The sequence below is a fragment of the Scyliorhinus canicula genome, chromosome 5, assembly GCF_902713615.1.
Source record: "Scyliorhinus canicula chromosome 5, sScyCan1.1, whole genome shotgun sequence".
NCBI lineage: Eukaryota > Metazoa > Chordata > Chondrichthyes > Carcharhiniformes > Scyliorhinidae > Scyliorhinus > Scyliorhinus canicula.
In genome coordinates this window covers 150,825,971-150,848,935 of record NC_052150.1, presented here as the reverse complement: position 1 = coordinate 150,848,935, position 22,965 = coordinate 150,825,971, and the positions used below count along the sequence as shown (strand labels likewise).

At 51.9% G+C, this 22,965-nt stretch overlaps 1 protein-coding gene across 6 annotated transcripts in view; it reads left to right on the top strand.

The window, feature by feature from the left end:
• Positions 1-22,965, top strand: part of dazl (deleted in azoospermia-like) — a 280,980-nt gene that overhangs the window by 94,276 nt on the left and 163,739 nt on the right. For 4 of the 6 annotated variants that reach the window (XM_038797816.1, XM_038797817.1, XM_038797822.1 and 1 more), the window contains exons 3-5: positions 8,790-8,881; positions 12,023-12,077; positions 12,206-12,217. In XM_038797816.1, coding sequence (XP_038653744.1) covers positions 8,790-8,881; positions 12,023-12,077; positions 12,206-12,217 — 159 coding nt within the window. The remainder of the gene's footprint in view (positions 1-8,789; positions 8,882-12,022; positions 12,078-12,205; positions 12,218-22,965) is intronic. The other 2 variants (XM_038797819.1, XM_038797820.1) reach the window with 1 other exon arrangement.

Genomic DNA, 22,965 nt, shown 5'->3' with positions numbered 1-22,965 from the left:
TGGACTCTGGAGGAAAGTTGGAACCCTGTTCCCCGGGATTGGAAAGAGGCTGCCACCCACGTCTATGCACCAGGCTTGGGTGCAGGTGGCAGAGGCCGTGAGTGCCGTGGGGCCCCACCGCCAGGAACGGTCAGCAGTGTCTCGAGAAGCTGCATGACCTCAGTGGCCAGTGTAAGTAGCCAGCAACGCCCTGGCACCGAACCTCCCCCTTCCCGAGCAGTCTGCTCGTACCCCACCTGTGCGCCACATGCCAGCACCCATACTGCCTGCCATGACTGGGTGCCCTGTTCATAAAGGCCGCCAGGTGCCCACCTCTGCTGCCTGTTTGACTGCCTAACACCTGGTCGGTGGCCCCGGAGAGAGAAGTCACCGAGGTGAAGGTCGGCATTGGGGAACCAAGCGTGCACCTGCTGAGTTGTGGTGACCCTATGGTATGCATGACACCACCCCAACCCGCAATCCAACCATGCGTCGTGTCTCGCAGGATCATCTGGTAACGAGCCATGCCCTTCTGTTATGCCCTGGCAATAACGCAGGACTTCTAGCAAGTAGGCGGCAATGGACAGCGATGTGAGCCCCCAAACACGAGCGTGATACCCCAGAGCACCAGGCAGAGGACAAAATCAACCTCCTGTCAAAACTGTCTCCAATACGCCTCCATCCCAGAGACACTCACCTCAGTTGGGCATTATGATGAGGCGAGGCACTATCTGATGTGCACCACACATGTGCAAGCGGTACATCAGGTGGAGGTAGGAACCCCTGAGGGTGTGGACAGTTGGAGTGCGGCCGGACCCCATGTACTAGTTTCCGTCCAGATTGGTCTTGGGCTTCTAGAAACGGCGATCCCATTGATGCTGGAGATGCAGACACAGCTGGGGACTACGAGGGGTTGTCGGCAACCATAAGGTGCCTGCAGGTGCAGTTGGAGGAGACCAACTGCCTGCAGGGGCAGGAAGCGGTGTTGACCATGTGTGCCACCCAAGCCAACACTGCACAGGTGGCATCTGTGGTCAAGGCCATGGAGGTGAAGGTATGTTCAAGGCCTGGGCACTCTGCGAGAAGTGACCTGAGGCACAGGACAGAATAGGCAGCTATGTATGTACCAGGGCCACCTGGCCATTGCATTGCTGTGCAGTTGCATTGCGTGGCACAGTCACAATGGGTCAAGGCTGCGGGTGTCGACAGCATTGTCCAGGCGCTGGCTGACCTGAGCCAGTCCCAGAGTGAGGTGGCCCTGTGCTTTATGGCCGTGAGCAGAGACCCTGGCCAAGATGACAGTGGGCCTCCAGGACTGGCGGCGCCCATCCCAAGAAGTAGCCAGGATCCCTCTAGCTCCCCGAGGGAGGAAGAGGTGATGGGGCTCGTGACAGTGACCCCTGCATGGGAGGTGCTGGAACACCGCAGTGCCTCTGATTCTCCCCGCCCTGGCACATCCAATGGCTGTGGGCAGAACAGGATGGCACCACTCCACCTGAGGCGACCGAGAGTTGGCCGTACCCATCCAGGCCCAGTCGCTGTAGAGGACTGGCGCCAAAGGGGACCCAGGTCACAGGGTGGGAATCGCAGCAGGCAACCTCCACCCCTTGGGCTCCACCTAGAAATAGCATTGGGGCCCATAAGGCCAGGTTAGATACCAGTTAAGTTAGAATGGGTGCAGCACACTGCATAGTGTTAGGGGCTAGGGAACAAACCTGTAGATATATGTTCACCTGTTGACAAATATTTCAACCTCCCTTGGTGCTTTTGTCAGAAGTGTGAGAGGGCTTGGCTGGACTGGCTGCAGAGGGGGTGTTGGGGAGGGGAGGGGGGTTGAAGGAAGGGAAAAGGGCAGCTGTGGGTGGGGTGAGGGAAGGGGAAAGGGTGGCTGTTGGAGGAGGGCATGGGCCAGGGTCCTCCAGCTCAGCCACTGTACACCACCCTAGTAGCCAGCTCCATCCCCACTTCTGCCATTCCAGGGGTACGGTGGGACCGTGTGATGGAATGGCCAGCTCGCATGCAGGGATCACCCAGGTGGACGGTGGATTGCTCTACTGTGGGCAGGAGTAACTATGAGGAGCACCAGAGCTCGTCGCAGAGTGGGGTGTCATCATCCTCCATCAAGGTGGCCTGCTGTTACTGCCACCCCAAGTCCTGTATCCCATAGTGATGTAGATAAGAATTACTGAAGGCTGTCCAAAAGCCAGCCCTTCACTCGGGAACACCTCTTAAGGTATCTGGAACCATAGAGTGCGCCAGGATGAAGGTGTCATGCACACTTCCTGAGTATGGGACGCAGATGTGCATCTGATGGTCACACACCAGCTGCACGTTCATGGATTGGAATCCCTTTTGGTTTCTGTACAGTGGGTGGGGGAGGGATGGTCGTGCTGTGGTCTTCCAGGTCCCCTAGTCAGCGTACCTGGAGCGATTGAGTGTCATTTGCGTGCTGGCCCTGGCACACACGTTGTGCGGCCTCCTGTGTTGCCTGGGCCCCATTCACTGCCTATCTTGGCCCTCCCCGGCATCCTTGTCGTCGATTTGAGGCCTGGCGTTCATCCCCTCCAGCATGTCACCCATCTGCTGTGCAATGTTGTAGACTATGCAGCAGGCCACCACAATGTGAACGACTCCTAGCGCTATACTGGGAGGGCCCCTCCAGAGCTGTCCAGGCACCTGAACCGCATCTTCAGGGCACCAGCGCACTGCTCAATCACTCCCCTGGTTGTGGCAAGAGTGAGGCACTCTCAATTACGACACAAAAGTTAGGTCAGTAATCAAAGGCTTTAATAAGCAGTGAACAATGGCAGCCTCCATGAGAAGTGTGCTCGCAAAATGGAGTCTCATCTTAAGTACTGTTTCCCAGGGGGCGTAGCTAGAGGCGGAGTCCCCCAGGGTTCCAAGCCTCTTAAAGGGGCAATGTATTCCGATCATCACAAGCCTCTTAAAGGGGCAAGGTATTCCGATCATCACATTCACCCCCTGTTTAAAAAAAAACATAGTCCGTCGGGGATGAAGTGTTTTTAAATTATAAGTTCAGTCTTTGTGGTGGTCTGATAGTCCGTGCTGACTTTCGCCGCTCCGGTGGTGGCGCCGTGGATGCGGTCGGTTCCGATGGTGGTCTATCCGGGAGCACGGTTGACTGAAGCTTTGTCCGCCTTGGAGAGGGGGGATCAGGAGTGATTAGGGTGGTCGGTGTCGGCTGGGGGGCAGGGGGCGCTATGGAGGGGGCGCTGTCGAAGTCTGCGTTCAGTGTAGGGCCGGGAGCGTCGGTAGAAGGGGGGGGGGGGTCGGTGGGAGAGCCAGCGGGTGCCAGGTCTCGCAGGGATACAGTATCCTGCCTGCCATCGGGGTGCTCGACGTAGGCATAACGAGGGTTTGCGTGCAGCAGGTGGACCCTCTCGACTATTGCATCCGTTTTATGGCTCCTCACATGCCTCCGGAGTAGGACTGGACCCGGAGTCGTCAGCCAGGGTGGAAGCGAGACTCCAGAGGTGGACTTCCTGGGGAAGACAAACAAACGATTGTGAGGGGTCTCGTTCGTGGCCGTACAGAGGAGCGACCTAATGGAGTGCAGGGCATCGGGTAGAACCTCCTGCCAGCGGGCGATAGGGAGACTCCTTGACCGTAGGGCTAGGAGGACAGCCTTCCAAACTGTCGCGTTCTTCCTCTCCACTTGCCCGTTTCCCCGTGGGTTATAGCTTGTCGTCCTGCTCGAGGCGATGCCCTTGCTGAGCAGGTACCGACGCAACTCATCGCTCATGAATGATGTACCCCGGTCGCTGTGGATATAAGCGGGGAAACCAAACAGAGCGAAGATGCTGCGCAGTGCCTTGATCACGGAGGCCGAGGTAGTATCGGGGCAGGGGACAGCAAAAGGGAAGCGGGAGAATTCATCGATGACGGTGAGGAAATAGATGTTGCGGTTGTTGGACGGGAGAGGCCCTTTGAAGTCCACGCTTAGTCGCTCAAAGGGCCCAGAGGCTTTTATCAGGCGGGCGTTGTCTGGTCGATAGAACTGCGGTTTGCATTCTGCACAGATCTGGCATGCCTTAGTCATGGTCTTGACCTCCCCTGTGGAGTAGGGCAGATTGCGGGACTTGATGAAGTGGGCAAGCCGGGTGACCCCTGGGTGGCAGAGGTCATCGTGGATGGCGCTCAGGCGGTCCAATTGCGCGTTGGCGCACGTGCCGCGAGACAGGGCATCTGGGGACTCGTTGAGCTTCCCCGGGCGATATTTAATATCGTACGTATAGGTGGAGAGCTCTATTCTCCACCTCAGAATCTTGTCGTTCTTTATTTTGCCCCGTTGTGCGTTATCGAACATAAACGCGACCGACCGTTGGTCGGTGATGAGGGTGAACCTCCTACCAGCTAGGTAGTGTCTCCAGTGTCGCACGGCCTCCACTATGGCTTGTGCCTCCTTCTCGACTGCAGAGTGTCGAATTTCCGAGGCGTTGAGGGTTCGGGAGAAGAACGCTACTGGTCTGCCCGCTTGGTTGAGGGTAGCAGCCAGGGCGACGTCTGATGCATCGCTTTCTATTTGAAAGGGGATGGCTTCGTCCACCGCGTGCATGGCGGCCTTGATGATGCCGGCCTTTATACGGTTGAAAGCCGACTGGGCCTCATCCGTCAGAGGAAAAACCGTGGTCTTAATGAGTGGCCGGGCTTTGTCCCCATATCTGGGGACCCACTGGGCGTAATAGGAGAAAAGCCCCAAGCACCATTTGAGTGCCTTGAGGCTACGGGGGAGGGGGAGTTCCTTAAGGGGACGCATGCGGTCGGGGTCCGGGCCTAGGACCCCGTTCTCCACGACGTAGCCGAGGATGGCGTGCCGGGTTGTGTGGAACACGCATTTCTCTTTGTTGTAGGTGAGGTTGAGGGCCCGGGCAGTCTGGAGGAACTTCCTCAGGTTTGCGTCGTGGTCCTGCTGGTCATGGCCGCAGATGGTGACGTTGTCCAAGTACGGGAAGGTCGCCCGTAAGCCGTACTGGTCCACCATTTGATCCATCGCCCTCTGGAAAACGGAGACTCCGTTTGTAACACCAAAGGGGAGCCTGAGGAAGTGAAACAGCCGACCGGCTGCTTCAAAAGCCGTGTAGGGGCGGTCCTCTGAGCGAATAGGGAGTTGGTGGTAGGCCGATTTGAGGTCAACCGTGGAGAATACCCGATACTGGGCAATTTGGGTCACCATTTCAGCTATTCGGGGAAGTGGGTACGCATCGAGTTGTGTGAAGCGGTTTATTGTCTGGCTATAATCCACAACCATGCGTTGCTTTTCCCCGGAGCGGACTACTAATACCTGGGCCCTCCAAGGGCTGTTGCTGGCCTCTATGACCCCCTCTTTTAGTAGCCGCTGAACCTCCGACTTGATGAAAGTCAAGTCTTGGGTACTGTACCGGCGACTCTTGGTGGCGATGGGCTTACAGTCGGGAGTGAGGTTCGCGAAGAGGCGGGGTGGCGCAACTTTGAGTGTCGCCAGGCTGCAGACTGTGAGTGGGGGCAGGGGTCCGCCGAACTTCAGTGTCAGGCTCCGGTGGCTGCACTGAAAGTCGAGGCCAAGCAGCAGGGGGGCGCAGAGTTGAGGAAAAATGTACAGTTTAAAACGGGAGTATTTCGTGCCTTGAATTGTGAGGTCAGCGACACAATACCCCGTGATTTGAACCAAATGGGACCCTGAGGCGAGGGCGATAGTTTGGGAGGCAGGATGGGTGCGCAGGGAGCAGCGCCTTACCGTGTCTGGGTGGATAAAGCTCTCCGTGCTCCCGGAGTCGAACAGGCAGGGAGTGTCTTGGCCGTTGATTCGCACCCGCATCATCGAGTTTCGCAGGTGTTTCGGCTGTGATTGATCAAGCGTGATCGCTCAAGCGTGATCGCTCCTAGGTGCGGGCCGTCAGAGTCGGACTCACAAAATGGCCGCCCGGAGTCACAAGATGGCCGCCGCCGCCGGTCGCACGTGTCGGGTTTCGAAGATGGCCGCCGCCAAGATGGCCGCTCCCATGACTCGCACGAGGTCGATGACGCGTCAGAAGTGGGCGTGTCTGGCCGCAGTGCAGCCGCGTTGCGGGGTCTGTGAGGCCGGGAGCTTGATTTCTGGGCCCGGTGAGACTTTTGTTTGTGGCCTTTGAGCCCAGCCAGGCAGACTTTCGCGAAGTGCCCTTTCTTCCCGCAGTCGTTGCAGGTCGCGGATCGGGCCGGACAACGCTGACGTGGGTGCTGGCCTTGCCCACAGAAATAGCATGGGGAGCCCCCGGAGTGAGTGGATCGACACGTGGCACAGGCCTGTAGCGTGGCCGAGTCTGGAGGGGATCGAGAGGGATTCGTAAGGTCCGCGGAGTACGTACGGAGGTTACGGTGGGCCGTTTCGAGAGAAAAGCCAAGCGTTACCGTGCCTTGGAGATCCTTCGCCCCGTCTTCTAGGAGCCGCTGCCGGATGTACGATGACCTGATGCCAGACACAAGGGCATCGCGGATGTGTAAGTCCCTGTGTTCTTCAGCCGTCACTGCTTTGTGGTCGCAGTTCCTCGCGAGCGCGGTGAGTCTTTCCACGAACTCGTCCAGCATTTCTCCGGAGCGCTGGCTGCAGGTCGAGAGCAAATGCCTGGCATGTACCTCATTGGTAGTCTTTATGAAGCGTTTCTTCAATATTTCGATCGCCGCCTCATAGGTCGTAGCGGTTTCAATCATGGCAGAGATTCGGTGGCTCACCCGGCCATGTAGGGAGCGCTGTCGACATCAGACGGTGAGGAGTCCAAATAATCCTCAAAACACCGGAGCCAATATTTAAAGATTTCCGAGGCTTCAGGCGTCCTGCCTTCCAGGTTGAGTCTCTCTGGTTTCAGACCGCTGTCCATCTTGATGTGCACTGCTTATTAAATTGAGGCACTCTCAATTACGACACGAAAGTTAGGTCAGTAATCAAAGGCTTTAATAAGCAGTGAACAATGGCAGCCTCCATGAGAAGTGTGCTCGCAAAATGGAGTCTCATCTTAAGTACTGTTTCCCAGGGGGCGTAGCTAGAGGCGGAGTCCCCCAGGGTTCCAAGCCTCTTAAAGGGGCAATGTATTCCGATCATCACAAGCCTCTTAAAGGGGCAAGGTATTCCGATCATCACAAAGAGCATCATCAGCCACGACCATTGCATCATCAGTCTCTCACCCGGGGGAGCACCTCAAAGGTATCTAGCCATCGAGTGCGCCAAAATGAAGGTGGTGTGGTCACTTCCTGAGTATCGGGCGCAGGCATGCATGATCTGCATCTGATGGTCACACACCAGCTGCACGTTCATGGATTGGAATCCCTTTCGGTTTGTGAAGACCACCCACTCGTGCACCGGCTCTCGTAGTGGGACATCACCCCCTGGACCATGGGGCATCCCAGCAATGGCTGGCAGTCATCCCTGCTGCCCAGGCATCCTAGTGGGCTTGAAGTTGGTACATTGTGCCGAGTGGGCATACAGGGCCTCTGACTGTGCGTGTGCACCTGTGTATCGAAGTCTGCAAGATTCCAGATAGGTCCTCACTCTGCGTCTGGAAGGACCCGTGGCAAAAAGATCAAGGTGACTGTCACCTTGGTGACCACTGAGAGCAGGTGTCCTCGCTCATACTCCCACAGTTCCAGGTGCACCATGTTCCGGCAGATATATCGTAGAGTCCTCAGCTGTAGTCTTTGACTACGTATCCAGTCCGGCAGATCCTTGAATGACTGGCACTGCTGGTACACCCGAGGCCTAATGCGGCACCTCCTTCCCACCACCTCGTTGGCCTGTTTGGTGGTTGGTTCTCCATCTACAATGGCTGGCTCTGTTCCCCTCGGACAGGCTTCACTACTGCAGGGCCCTCCCTGAGCAGTTCCTGCTCCTACAGCCTCCGTGTTAAGGCGGCTGGGATGATGGCAACCATTCTTGGTTGGATTCTGAAATCAATTGCCTGCAGGGGATGAAATGCAGACATGTTAGCATGGTGCGTACCCCCATGTTCAACAGCCTGCACAGTGGCTACGCGTACACTGCAGCTCCTGTCCCTGCATGTCCCCCTCCACAGCCCACCCCTCGTCCTGGTACCTATCCCTGCCTGATGACTGACGCTATCCACTGCAGCGGTATATTCTGCAGCTCCTGTCTGGCACTGCCCTCTAGGGGCTACTGTGGGCGTTGCCCTTGGGTGGCCTGTGATGCCCTACCTGTGGGTGGTGCCCGCTTGTGGGGGAGGTGGAAGGAGGGGTGGGTATGCCCATACGGCCGGTGTTGCTCGACACAACCATGGGCCATGGTGAGTGGTCTGCTTTGCCAGCGGATGATTTTTAAAAACACAAGTGAACCTCTGTCGGTAATTCCTTGAGGTGGAGCATTGCGGGATCCTTGGAGAGTACCGGGACAGGCCTATTAAAAGCCAGCGCCCTGTTAAGGATGTTCCAGCAGCATTTGCTGTTCTTGAGTATAGCATGCATTCATGCCTCTGTCGAGGCACCGGAGCATGGCATTCTGTCAGGTGGCTGCTGCCAACCTTTATTTTTGGCTGACGCCGAATTCTCTGCCCAATGTTTATCGGCCAACCGAGAATCCTCTTTTGTCCATGACATCTTTGTCAGATCTCTCCTGAGCTCCCACCCATCCCTGATCTTCCAATTTTGCTCCATCTTCTCCACCCCCTCTTCAATGAATAAAATGTACAAAAGTGACTAAATAATGCACCGAGGTTAATTTTTGATCTTGCAAATGTTGAAATTTTAATTTTGTTATTGAAATACAAATATTTATGCAACTGTATTTGCAGACTAAGTGAAATATTCTACAACTTTTTCAATTGTAGATGGGTGAAGATGAAATGCGAGGCTTCTTTACAAGGTATGGTGCTGTGAAGCAAGTTAAAATAATCAGTGATGGAGGTGGTGTTTCCAGAGGGTAAGAAGTTTATTATCTAATGAAGTGGATACTATATGCTTGAAATATAATCCTGTAATTAGTTTAGGCAAAACTAGATTTTGGATTTATAAAATTAATGATTGGCACAATGGAGCAGTTCAATTTGACATCTATATGGAGGAAAAATAAATACGGGTAGGAATGCACTTCACACCCTGCTTGCTCCTCTTACAGCTTTGTATAGAAATTTATTATAGTTCAGTTTCCCATGTGTTTTTTTTTGGATAGTGCAGCAGATGCATTGTGCATCCAAAACTGCAGCCCATGACCTGGAGCTCTGAAGGTCGTATTGTCTACCTGGTGCTAGTGTTAAGACATCTCCCTGTTCTAGGCCAATTGGGAGAGGGGTGATGAATTCAGTTGTTTTTGATCCACATGGTAACTGACTATATAGGGAGAAAATGATCTGCTGAGAGAGTTTAGGACCACAAAGGTGATATTTTCTGGTTTGTTATCTGAGCCAGTCACCAATTGCCATAAGGTCAAACAGATTAAAGAATTAAATGTGTAGTGTGGGAGGAAGTAGCAGGAACAGGACTGCCCTGCTATATCCAATGCTTCAACTTGTTTTTGTCCAACAAAATTAATTTCTTCCTATCTGAACTATTTTGTCTCCCCTTGTTCAATCTCTTCCCACCTATAACCATGACTCTTCCAAGATCTACTCCCACTTCAGGTTTTGCCCAGGAAACTGGAAACGATCTCACTTTCACCCAAGAACAGCCAACTCCTTTTCACCCACAGGACAGTCTTGAGAACTCTCACTTCCTTAAATGGAGGCCCCAGTCAGTTCCCCTCCTGCACCACCTTCCACTGCTGTTTGAATTTGATCTTGCATTGAGCAACAGTTCCTTCAATTCCACATGTTTCCAAATTAATTGTTGCTTTTAGAAACTTTATGGTTTCTCGGGATTTGAAATATGTGGAACATTCTTTGTTCTACTCCAGTTTTCTCACTCGCCTCTCCTCTTGCGGCTATTGATTGGGTTAATTTTCCTTCTAATTTCCACCTTTACCTCATGATCCATCCCAGGTTTTTCCCTTTCTCAACTTCACAGTCTTCCTTTTCTGGGGACAGTGTATTGATCAACACCCAATTAAAGTTTGAGTCCTGTAGCTTACCTTGGCTGCACTCCCTTGCATAACTACTCAATTCTCCCAGTTTTTTGGTCACATATATTCTCAGTGCTATCTTGCGTAAGCTTCTGATGTGTGTTCCTTTATTCCAAACTGAATTCCCTTCCATTGCGGTTGTCAGGGCCCTTATCTTGGTCATTGTATTCTTGACACGTTGTCACTCATTCTGCTCTCTTCCAGAACCCCAGTATAGACCTTTATAGACTTCCTCTTGTCTTTCCATACCACCAGTCTCTATCTATGATGCGGAGATGCTGGCATTGGACTGGGGTGGGCACAGTAAGAAGTCTTACAACATCAGATTAAAGTCCCAACAGGTTTGTTTCAAATCACTAGCTTTCGGAGGGTAAATCTTGTAATAATCACTGAATGAAGGCACTGCTAGTGATTCAAAACAAACCTGTTGGACTTTAACCTGGTGTTGTAAGACTTGCTGTACCAGCCTCTATAATCAATAAATGATTTCTGCCATCTCCAGCACGATGCCACCACCAAATACAACTTCACCTTTTGTCTTTTAGCATTCTGAAAAGGATTGACTGGATCTCCTCTTGATTCTTCTCTCTTTCCCCCACCTTCCCCTCACTTGTCACCTTTTCATGAAAGTGCAAGAAATAATCTTTATTGTCACAAATAGGCTTACATCAACACTGCAATGAAGTTACTGTGAAAAGCCCCTAGTCGCCAAATTCCAGCATCTGTTCGGGTACACAGGGAGAATTCAGAATGTCCAAATTACCTAACAGCACGTCTTTCGGGACGTGTGGGAGGCACCCGGAGGAAACCCACGCGGACACAGGGAGAACGTGCAGAGTCCGCACGCAGGGATCCAAGCCAGGAATCGAACTTGGTGCTGTGAAGCAACAGTGCTAACCACCGTGCTTCCATGCTGCCCAGAATACAGCATCTCTCAATTTGCCTCCTGTATTTAAGGCCCCATGCACCTTCCAGGTGAAATAAATTTATTTTTATTCTCTCAAGTTAGCGTATTGTAGTGTCAGACATGGCTCAGTTGGTGACATACACTCCTCCTGAATCAGAAGGTGTTCAATTCCCTTTCCAGAGACTTGAGTGTAAGAATCAAAGCTGCGCGAAGTCGCATCCCAGCAGCCCAAAGATGCGCAGGTTAGGTGGATTGGCCACACTAAATTGCCCCTTAATTGAGAAAAAAAATAATTGGGTGCTAGAAATTTATTAAAAATAAATAAAACATCACAAAAACATTGTGATCACTATAACATATTGGTTTGTTGATGTTTGCTGTGCACATGTTTGCTGCTGTTCGTACTTAATTTAGCTCCAAAGTGCTTTGGGTAGTGGTCATGAAAGGCATTTTATAAATGCAAGTCTTTGTTTTATACGGCATTCACAATTTCATGTGGTGAAATACATATTGGGTGGCCATCTTTTGGAATACCTCCATGCAGTCAGTAAAATGTGCCCCTGGACCTCCAGTCCCTTGTCATTCTGATTTTTGGCTCCACTCACATTCTGACCCCTCTGTCCTGCACTCTTCTCTTACACACTAATGAAGATTAATAGCATCCTGTATTTCAGTTAGGCATTTTACAGCCTCTGCATTAATCAATTTCAGGTCATAATTGTTTTGTTGGCAATGATTCTGCTATTCCTACATATACCTCCATTGGACATGCCCTTGTTTTTCTATACTTGTCTCTACATCCCTTCTTTAGCTCTTCTGCCGACTATTCTTTACAGATCGTCCTGTTTTTGTTGTTTTCCCTTTTCCTGCCACTGCACTTGCTTTTTGTTACATCTTTGTTTTTCAGCACTGGAAAAAGTTGGTCATATACCTGAAATATTAACCCTGTTTCTCCACAGATGCTGCCCGTCCTTCTAGTATTTCTAGCATTTCCTGTTTTTATTTCCAAGTACTTCATTGGCTGTAATAATGCCCTGAAGTTGTAAATACTGTCAGAACAATGCAGATCTTTTTCATATAATATTTTTTTTCTCGTTCAGATATGGTTTTGTCTCATTTCACAATGATGTGGATATACAGAAGATTATATCTGAAGTAAGTGAAGTTTACCTTCATCAAGATAATCAGCATTTTAACGATTTGCTAGGTTTAATAGCCTACAGTCGACTTAGCTTTTCAGAAAATTATAACATTGCAATGCTTACTTTTGGGTTTTTTTCCAGGACTCCTCCAAGGTAAGGTTTGAAAATATTTGTGGAAATGCTTGAAAGATTGAGCTCACTTCCTTTCCATGCTGCTGTCTGCAAATTCAGCTCTCCGATTTGGAGTTTTGAGATAACCCATGTAGTAGTTGTTGTAGGGTGTTGGTTACAGTTTGAGACATCTTTGGCATTTTCAATTTACATAGTGTAACTTGAGTCCAATATTTATTTAGTTTATACAGTTCTTATGCACATGAATTATTTCTTGATATATCTTACTTTTCTCTCCTCCCCCCCCCCCCCCCCCCCACCTCACCTTGGTATTCCGCTCTGGGTGTTGTATTACTAAGCTCCTGTTTCCTCCTCCTCCTCTTCTCCCCCCCCCCCCCCAACTTTGTTTTTTTTTGTTTCAGGCCTGTCGGTTCAGGGGCGGGGCATGGGGGTGCTTCTTGCCCCCTCCCTCCTCCATGCTTCTTCCTGTGGTTCCCCTAAGTTTCCTCCCCCCTTCCCTTTTTGTACCTCTTAAGTGTTGTGTGCCTTTGTCTGCTTCCCCCCCCCCCCTCTCTTTCCCTCGTCGCTGTTGGCCTTGAACAGGTCTTGAAACAGGCCGATGAATTGCCCCCATGTTTGAGGAAGCCTTCTTCCGACCCTTGGATGGGATGGTGTATTTGATTTAAATTCTGCCAGCCAGTCTGCAGCTGTAGGTGGTGCTGTTGATCGCCAGCCGAGCATGATTCTCTGGCGTGCGATTAGGGAACCAAAAGCAAGGGTGTCGGCCCTCTTCCCCATGTGTAGTTCTGGCTGTTCTGATACCCCGAAGATTGCCACTCTTGGGCATGGCTCCACCCTCACAACTTTGGAAATCCCCTCTAAGAAGGCTGCCCAGAACCCTACAAGTCTGGGGCAGGCCCAGAACATGTGGGCGTGGTTGGCCGGGCTTTCCTGGCACCATTCACATTTATCTTCCACCTCCGGTAAGAACCTGCTCATTCGGGTTCTGGTCAGGTGTGCTCTGTGCACCACTTTAAACTGCATGAGGCTGAGCCTTGCACAGGAGGAGGTGAAGTCGGCCCTGCTCAGTGCTTCGCTCTAGAGTCCCCAGCCCACTTCCGTCCCTTGTTTCCCCATTTTCATCTGGCTTCATCCAGTGGTAATCTCACCTTGTCCTGTAGCTGTATGCACATTTTCCCACAGTTTCCCCCCTTCCTTACTGTCAGTGTTTATTATGTCCTCTAACAGAGTGGTTCACTGTTTATCAGACCCTCCATTAGTGGTTCATCTTGCATCTCCTTATGAAGAAAGTGCTTTACCTGAAGGTGCCCAGGCTCCTGTTCTGTTTCCAGGTCTCTCATTAGCTCGCTCAGTGTCGCTAGTCCGTTTCCCCCATGTACCTTAACTGTTAGCGTTCTCCCGTCCTGTCTCCATTTTTTGAAAGTGGTGTTGAGCATGGCTGGTGGGAATTGTGGTTTCTGCAGATGGGGGGGGGGGGGGGGGGGGTGTGTGTGTGTGTGTATCCTAGTCAGACTGAAATGTTGCCATCTCGTTCCATGTCTTTAGTGTGGCTACTACCACTGGGCAGGATGTGTATTTTATCGGGGGGTGGGGGGGGGCGCTGCCGTGGCTAGGGCCTGGAGAGTAGCTCCCTTGCAGGAAGACTTCCCCATCACCCGTTCCATAGTGGGTTCACGTACCATCTCCAGTGGTAGTATTGTAGATTTGGTGGTGCCAAACCACTCGTGACTCTTCTCTGCAGTTTCGATTTTGGGGATTCTTGGATTTGTGTACACGCGCACACAAACGCCATGATCATTTTATCTATGCTGTAGAAGAAGACCTTGGGGATGAAGATCGGTATAGAAGAGGAACCTTGGCATTACCTTCATTTTGATCATCTGCACTCACTGCCAGGGAGTGCGAGAATGTGTCCCATCTCTAGGTCTATTTTAACTTCCTCTGCCAGGATGGTCAGGTTCCACTTGTCGATCAGTGTCCAGTCCAGGGCTATCAGGATCCCCAGGTAGCGGAATTTGTTTTGGACTAGTTTGAATGGGAGTCCCTCCAGCTCTGTCCCTCCCCTGTCTGGATTCACCGGGAATGTCTTGCTCTTGCCCAGGTTAGGTTTGTAACCCAAGAAGGTTCCGAGCTCTTTCAGGAGCCGCATGATTGCTCTGAAGGCTTCCTGTGGTTCCGATCATGGCATAGAGTGTGACTCTGTGCTCTCTGCCTCCCCTTTGGATGCCCTTCCAGCTTTTTGTGTCTTGCAGTGCACTCGGCAGGGGTTTAATTGCTGGGGCAGACGGGAACGTGGGACAGTAGGCACCTCTGCTGTGTGCCTCTGTGCAGCTGGATGTATTCTGAGCTGGGGATGTTGGTTTGAACGCTCGCCTTGGGGGTGTTGTACAGGATTTTCATCCAGGAGGTGAACCCTGCTCCAAGCTCAAACCGCTCCAGTACTTTGAAATACTTCCACACTATTCTGTCGAAGGCCTTTCCTGCATCCACTGAGATGATCACGTCTGGTGTACATCCCCAGGAGGAGGCATTATTACGTTCATCAGCTGCCTGATATTCTCAGTTGGCTGCCTACCCTGACAAAGCCTGTCTGGTCCTCTGCGACCACCTCTGGCACGCAGATCTCCATTCTCTTGGCCAGGACTTTTGCACGTATCTTCGTGTTACATTGAGCAGCGAAATGGGTCTGTATGATCCGCATTCCGGCGGGTCTTTGTCTTTTTTGGGTATCAGATATCGTGGCCTGTGATAGTGTAGGAGGCAGGGTTCCCACTGCTAGCGAGTCTGCGAACATGTGCCTTGGATATGGGGCCAGAGTGAATTTTTCAATAGAAATTCACTGGGAACCCATCGGGTCCCTCGGTAAAAGGTCTCAAATGCCTGTTTGACCTCTTTTGGCTCAGTTACCAGTCTGCCTCTGTTTTGTTTCACCATTTCCCTTGTGGCTCCTGCTTTCTCAGCTGGCAAGCCAGTAGACGACCAGCCTTTTCTCCGTGTTCGTAGAAGGCCCCCCCGTGTCTGGCAGAGTTGGTACACTGCTTTCCTTGTGGATAGCAGCTCAAAGTCCATTTGCAGCTTTTTCCTCTCTGCCAGCAGCTCTACAGTCAGGGCCTCGGAGCACTTCCTGTCGACCTCCAGGATGGAGTCGATCAATTGTTGCCTTCTCTTTCCTGTCTCTGTGAGCCTTGTTGGCTATAATTGCTCCCCTTTAGTATCTCCGGGAGTGTGGAAGGTGAGACTTCTCAGATCTGGTTATTAGTAACATACTCGCCTATGGCCTGTGATGTTTCCTGGCAGAAGGCCTTGTCAGCCAAGAGGTCCATGTCCAGCTTCCAGTGGGGCACTAGGCATGGCCTGTCTCCAACCCCACATTCATGTAGTAATCAGTCGGTGTGTGTCAATGTTGGGGATTTCCACCATGGTCTTTATAAAGTCTGTCATCCCAGTTGGGTGCGTACACATTTACCAGTACTGCTGATGTCCCGTCTAGGACACCGTTGACCATGGCGAATTGTTTCCCTTGCTCCGTAACCGTCCTTGTCTCCGTGAACCTCACTCTCTTGTATGGCTACTCACTTAGCCCTTAAGGTTAAGTCGACCTTCAGGCTTCTTAGTGGGTGAAGACTTTGGATTGTTTTACTGGGTCGTAACGTGTGTCGACTGCCTGTTTCCCCGTCGGCTGTCTCCTCACCTGCTTTTCCCGGTCCCGGAGTTGGTCGTCTTGTGCGCTGGCACATGTACCTCGGGAGAGGGCATCTGGGGGCTCGTTGAGCTTGCCGGGGGCGATACAAAATCTCATAATTATAGGTGGAGAGCTCGATTCTCCACCGCAAGATTTTATCATTTTTGATCTTGCCCCGCTGCATGTTGTTGAACATGAAAGCTACCGACCGTTGGTCAGTGAGGAGAGTGAATCTCCTGTCGGCCAGGTAATGCCTCCAATGCCGCACAGCTTCAACGATAGCCTGGGCCTCTTTTTCAACGGATGAGTGCCGAATTTCAGAGGCATGAAGGGTGCGGGAAAAGAATACCACGAGTCTGCCTGCCTGGTTTAGAGCGGAGCGAGGGCGACATCTGAAGCGTCTCTTTCTACTTGAAAGGGCAGTGTCTCATCTACTGCGTGCATCCCGTCCTTGGCTATGTCTGCTCTAATACGGGTGAATGCATGTTGTGCTTCGGCCGTGAGGGGAAATTGGGTGGACTGTATGAGTGGGCGGGCCTTGTCCGCGTGGTTTGGGATCCACTGGGCGTAGTAGGAGAAGAACCCAAGGCAGCGTTTGAGGGCCTTGGGGCAGGGGGAGCTCCATGAGGGGGCACATGTGGTGGGGATCGGGCCCCAGGAGTCCGTTTTGGACTACATAGCCGAGGATTGCTAGGCGGGTCGTGCGGAACACTCACTTCTCCGTGTTGTATGTAAGATTGAGGAGAGTGGCGGTGTGGAGAAATTTAGAGAGGTTGGCGTCGTGGTCCTGCTGGTCATGGCCACAGATGGTGACGTTGTTCAGGTACGGAAACGTGGCCCGCAAACTGTACCGGTCGACCATTCGGTCCATCTCCCTTTAGAAGACCGAGACCCCATTAGTGACGCCGAAGGAAACCCTAAGAAATTGATAGAGCCGACCGTCTGCCTCGAAGGCAGTGTATGGACGGTCCGATTTACGGATGGGGAGCTGGTGGTAGGCGCATTTCAGGTCAATTGTTGAGAAGATCCGGTACTGTGCAATCTGATTGACCATATCAGATATGCATGGTAGGGGTTTGCGTCGAGCTGCGTGTACTGATCGATGGTCTGGCTGTAGTCCACGATCATTGTGTTTCTCCCCAGTTTTAACCACTACCACTTGGGCTCTCCAGGGGCTATTGCTGGCCTCGATAATACCCTCCCGAAGCAGCCGCTGGACCTCGGACCTGATGAAGGCCTTGTCCTGGGCGCTGTATCTGGTGGCGACGGGCTTGCAATCCGCAGTTAGATTGGCAAAGAGGGTCGTGAGGCCACAAACGGTGAGTGGATGTAGGGGCCTGCCAAATCGGAGGGTGAGGCTCTGGAGATTACACTGAAAATCGAGACCCAGCAATAGGGCAGCGCAGAGGTTGGGGAGGACGTAGAGGCAGAAACCGCTGAATTCTACGCCCTGGCCAGTGAGATTGACCACACACAACCCTTGGATCGAGACAGAGTGGGATCCGGAGGCCAGGGAGATCCGTTGGTTGGCGGGGTGGACCGCGAGGGAGCAGCGCCTTACCGTGTCTGGGTGAATGAAGCTTTCGGTGCTCCCGGAGTCCAGCAGGCATGAGGTTGCGTGGCCGTTGATTTTCACTGTCGTCAAAGCGGTGGCCAGGTTGTGAGGACGGGACTGGTCCAGTGTCATCGAGGCGAGCTGCGTGTGGTCGTCCTAGGATTAGATGAGGGGTCAGATGAGGAGTGTCGGCGACCCGGATCCAGCGTTCCAGTCCCGTGGGGGAGACAAAACGGCGGCGTCCGGAGGACCTGTTGGGAACAAGGTGGCGCCGTCCATGGAGCGCACATTGTGGGGCCGGGGCAAGATGGCGGTGCCCACGGGCCGCACGTGGACCTGGGGGGAGAAGATAGCAGCGCCCACTGGTCGCACATGGTTCCGAGGGGAGAAGATGGCGGCGCTCATTGTGCGTTCGGCCGGGGGGGGGAGGGGGCGATTGCGGGCGCTATAGCAGCGACTGCTTGGGCCTGGCACACAGCTGCGAAGTGGCCCTTTTTACCGCAGGATTTACAAGTGGCGGTGCGGGCTGGGCAACGTTGGCGGGGGTGCTTCTGCTGGCCGCAGAAGTAGCAGCGGGGACCCCCAGGGTGCGTGGCGGGTGGCGCAGGCGTATTGATTAGGAGGGGGCCCAGCCGGGGGGGGTCGTTTGCGGGGTCCAGGAGGGGTTGGGCCGCGTGGCGAGAGGGGTAGGCTTCTGTACCTTCTGCCTGATGGAAGGTTCTGGAAGAATGTCTCTGATAATGCTGCCTACCTTCCTGAGGCAGGTGTACACTGAATCAATGTGGGGGTGGCAAGTTTGTGTGATGCATTGGGCTGAGTTCACAGTCTGCAGTTTCTTGCGATCTTGGACCGAGCAGTTGCCATACCAGGCTGTGATGCAGCCGGATAGGATACTCTGTATCGCACATCTGTAGAAATTTGGTGAGAGTCGATACAGACATAAAAAATTTCTTTAGTCTTCCACAGGAAGTAGAGACGTTGTTGGGCTTTCTTGACTGTTGCATCAACGTGAGTACACCAGGTCAGATAGTTGGTGATGGTGACCCCCAGGAACTTAAAGCTATCGACCATCTCCACTTTGGAGCCATTGATGCAGACGGGAATGTGTGTCATGCTGCGCTTCCTGAAGTTGATGATCAGTTCCTTGGTCTTTCCAAGATTTAGAGAGGGGTTATTTTCGGTACACCATGCAACCAAATGATTTATCTCCCTCCAGGTAGTCTGAGTCGTCGTCGTTTGAGATACGGCCCACCACAGTTGTATCATCTGCAAACTTTTAGATTGAGTTGGAGTTAAATCTTGCCACACAGTCGTGTGTGTGTGTATAGGGAGCACAGTAGAGGACTGAGCACACATCCTTGTGGGGCTCCGCTGTTGAGGACTATTGTGGAGGAGGTGTTGTTGCTTATCCTGACAGATTACGTTCTGTTGGTGAGGCAGTCGAGGATTCAGCTGCACTGAGAGGGGTCAAGTTCAAGATTGCGGAGTTTGATTATTAGTCTTGTTAGGATAATGGTGTTGAAGGCGGAGCTGTAGTCTATGAACAGCAGTCTTCTGTAGGTGTCCTTGTTGTCGAGATGTTTGAGTGTTGATTGCAAGGCCAGTGAGATAGAGTCTGTTGTGGACCAGTTGCGGTGATAGGCAAACTGCAGTGGATCGAGACGGAGGCTGGCAGTGATCTGTCTCCTGACTAGCCACTCGAAGCAATTCATGATAACAGACATTAGGGCCTTAGGGCCACAGGTCGGTAGTTTTGAGACAGGCTACCTTGTTCTTCTTTGGTACTGATTTTATGGTGGTCGTCTTGAAGGAGGTGGGGTCTTTGGAGCGGAGGAGTGAGGTGGTGAAGATATCTGTGAATACAATCGCCAGCTGGTCTGCATAGGCTCTTGAGTGCTCACCCAGAGACTCCGTCAGGGCCCGTCGCTTTCTGCAGATTCACTTTCAAGAAGGCAGCTCTTAACCTCCGAGGCTGTGGGTATGGGTGTGTCTTGGGGTGGGTGGCACTGATGCTTTGAGCAGTCAAGCAGGCATAGAACTTGTTCAGATCATCGGGTAGGGATGCTCCACCTCCAGATAGTCCGCCTGCCCTCGCTTTATAGCCTCTGATCTTGTGTAGGCCCTGCCATAGTCGTCGTGTCGTTGGCCTGGGACTCTAGTTTGATGCGGTATTGTCTTTTTGCATCCCTGATGGCTTTCCGTACGTCGTACCTGAATTTCTTATATAGGTCATCGGTCGTCATACTTGAACGCCTCCGCCCGGACCTTCAGCAGGGAGTGAACCTTTTGGTTGAGCCAGGGTTTCCGATTGAGGAATACCCGTATTGTCGTCTTTGTCGGTGACGGTGGTTGCGTACTTGTCCAGGTTAGCTGCCGCGGCCTTGAAGATGGACCAGGCCACAGTCTCACGCAGTCGTGGAGGATGTCCTCAGATTCCTTGGACCAGCACTGCACGGTTTTCTTGACTGGCTCAGCACGCTTGAGTTGCTGTTTGTAAGTCAAAAGTAGGAACATCGACTTGTGGTTGCGTTTGCAAAGTGAGGTCGGGGAATGGAGCGGTAGGCTCCTTTTGATGCTGGTGTAGAAGTGGTCTAGGGTGTTTGCACCTCTGGTGGAGCAGGAGATATGTTGATGGAGTTTGGGTAGGACCTTCCTGAGGTTGGCCTGGCTGAAGTCTCCAGCCACAATTGTCGGGCTTCGGGGTGATTTGTTTCTTGGTTGTTGATGGTGGAATGTAGTTCGTCAAGTGCTTTCTTAACTTCTGCCTGGGTGGGATGTAGAGTGCTGTAATGAGTACAGAGGTGAATTCATGTGGGAGGTAGAAGGGACAACACTGCACGGTTAGGTATTCTATGTCTGGGGAGCAATCCATGCTAGGGACACCACATCTGAGCACCAGGAGGTGTTGATCAGGAGGCAAACAGCCCCGCCTTCGACTTGCCTGAGGCCATCGTGCGGTCCATTCGGTGGATTGAAAAGCCTTTGGGTTGGATGGCACAATCTGGTGTGGCCGGAGTGAGCCATGTCTCAGTGAAGTAGTTCCTCACTTCCCTCTGGGAGGTAAGTCGAGCGTTGAGGTCATCCAGCTTGTTCTCATCGCTTGGACGTTCGCTAGGAGTACGCTGGGGAGAAGTCCTGAAGCCGCGTAATTTAAGTTTCACCTTCAGGTCGGTGCGTTTTCCCCTCTTCCTGGGTCGGCGGCTGCTCTTGGCTGGCAGGGCTGGCTTTGCGTAAGGTAGGTGATTTCGTTCGGAGGGATTGTGGATGATGGTGGCGGTGTCAGGGTCACTGGAGGGGGGTTGTGCGTGGGCCAGTCTGGTCTCGTGGGGCGGTGAGGTTGGGTTCACGTTCCGGTGGGGACGGGCGGGCACTTGCCGCTCATATCCACCTGTTCACCGGGGAAAAGACCCGAAAAAACTGCCACGAGCGGTAGCCACCAAATGTGCGACTACTCGTTCCATGGCCACCACCGGAAGTCCGCACAAGGCAATCTCGACACAAAATAATTATAAACATCGGTCCTTTTAGGAGTGAGGAATTCTCTGGGTTTTTAAGAGTAATGGGGTGGTACAGCACATCCGTACCGCCTTGTATCTGCCGCTGCTAATGGTTTTTGGGGAGTGGGCAGTACACATTTTCAAAAGAAGCCGGCCTGGTTCAACGGACACAAGGCTGGCTGGTTTCTTATTCTGCTACAGGACCACCCCACTCAGTGGCTGGAGTGCCTATGGCCATAGGCTTCAAACCCGTAATAGTATAATTTTCACTGACATGGGATGTGAAGTGTGCCACAACCAGGAGCTGCAGGGTCATTGCCCTGGAGTATGTTGACCACCCAGATGCTGTGCACCAGGTGACCGGATCTCTACTCTGAAGTTTGTAGACGGTGCACAGTGGATCTCTGGAAGTATACCCTGCCAGACAGGGCCAGTTTTATTAATAATAATCTTTATTGTCACAAGTAGGCTTGCATTAACACATGGATTGAAACTACTGTGAAAAGCCCTTAGTTGCCACATTCTGGCACCTGATCGGGTTCACCAAGGGAGAATTCGGAATAATGTCCAAATTACCTAACTGCACGTCTTGAGGACAGATCGCTGTGTGTTCAGGCACCATCCTGGAGATCAGGTTTTACCGTGGTTTTTCAAACTGCACTTCTTCTAAAGTCATTTAATGATATTTCTCAGAACTTTCTGTAGCCTGGACATTTTGGCTCTCCCCTGCTAGATTTGCTGACTCTGGGATTAGAAGCTGGGCTTAAAGGAAATTTTATATTTTCTGTTTCCAGCTTCCAAGCCTTTTTTTGTTTTTGGAACTTTGAACTGCTCCTATTAAATCTTCCCTTAACTGTCACTGTGCCAGTAAAATGACCCTAGTGCTCTTTTTTTTTTCTACTTTTGTCGTCCATTTTAATAAATTTCCTCTACAGCCTTGCTAAGGCCTTGACATCTTTACTTTCCAGAATAGGGGACAACATTCAAGCTGGGACCATAGCAGTGTTTTATGAAGATTTAGTGTAACATTGTGGAGCAGCGCATGAAGCTTGCTCGTCAAAATATGCCAGGAGTACAAGAGTAAAGAGGTCAGGTTAAACTTTTTTACAAGATACTTATTAGGCCTCATCTGGAGTTCTGTGTCCTGTTCTGGGCAGTATACTTGAGGAAGGATATGAAAGCATAGGAGAGACTGCAGAGGAGACTTGAGAATAATTCCAGGGATGAACACTTGCAACTATGAGGGTAGATTGAAGAGGTTGGGTCTGTTTTCTTTGGAGAAAAGAAGGCTGAGAGAAGACTTTGAAAGGAGGTCATCACAATCCTGAGGGCAATTGACAAGATTAGAAACCGTTCCCCCTCCAGAATACATCAAGAACTGAAAGGCGCAGATTCAAAATAATGGACAAATATAAGGCAATGTTTTTTTGCCCAGAGAATGGTTGGAGCCTGGAATGAAGGTTGAGAAGGTGGACCTTCACGACAAACCTCAGCCAGTAAGGGAATTGAACTCGTGCTGCTGGCCTTCTTCTGCATCACGAACCAGCTGTTGTCTAGCCAACTGAGCTAAACTGACTGCAGGTAATGCTCTTAAAGCAGTTTTAGTGAATTCTATATGTTAATAGCTCCATTACTGTTATATTTTACACCAGTTTTGCAGTTAATTATGCGTCTCCGGTTTTGCATACTTTTAAACTATCAGAATGAAGTCCATAATAAAACGGGATACCACGAGGCTCATTAAAAGTCAGACAAATGCTTTGTGATCTCAGCTGCTTTCTTACCTCCCAGTGGGAAAGAGTGTGGGCACGATTCTCCGCAAATGCGGTGAATCGTAAAGGCTGCCGTGAAACTGGCCGTGTTTCACGGCAGCCTATGCGCCCCCTCCCGGGACCCGATTCTCCCCTCCGGGCGGGGCTAGCAGCGGGGCCCCGTGAAGCACGGCATCGCGGCCTTAGCAACCGTCGCTAAGTCCGCGCGCCAAGCGTCATGCCGGCTGACGCGCACGATGATGTCAGCCGCGCATGCGCGGGTT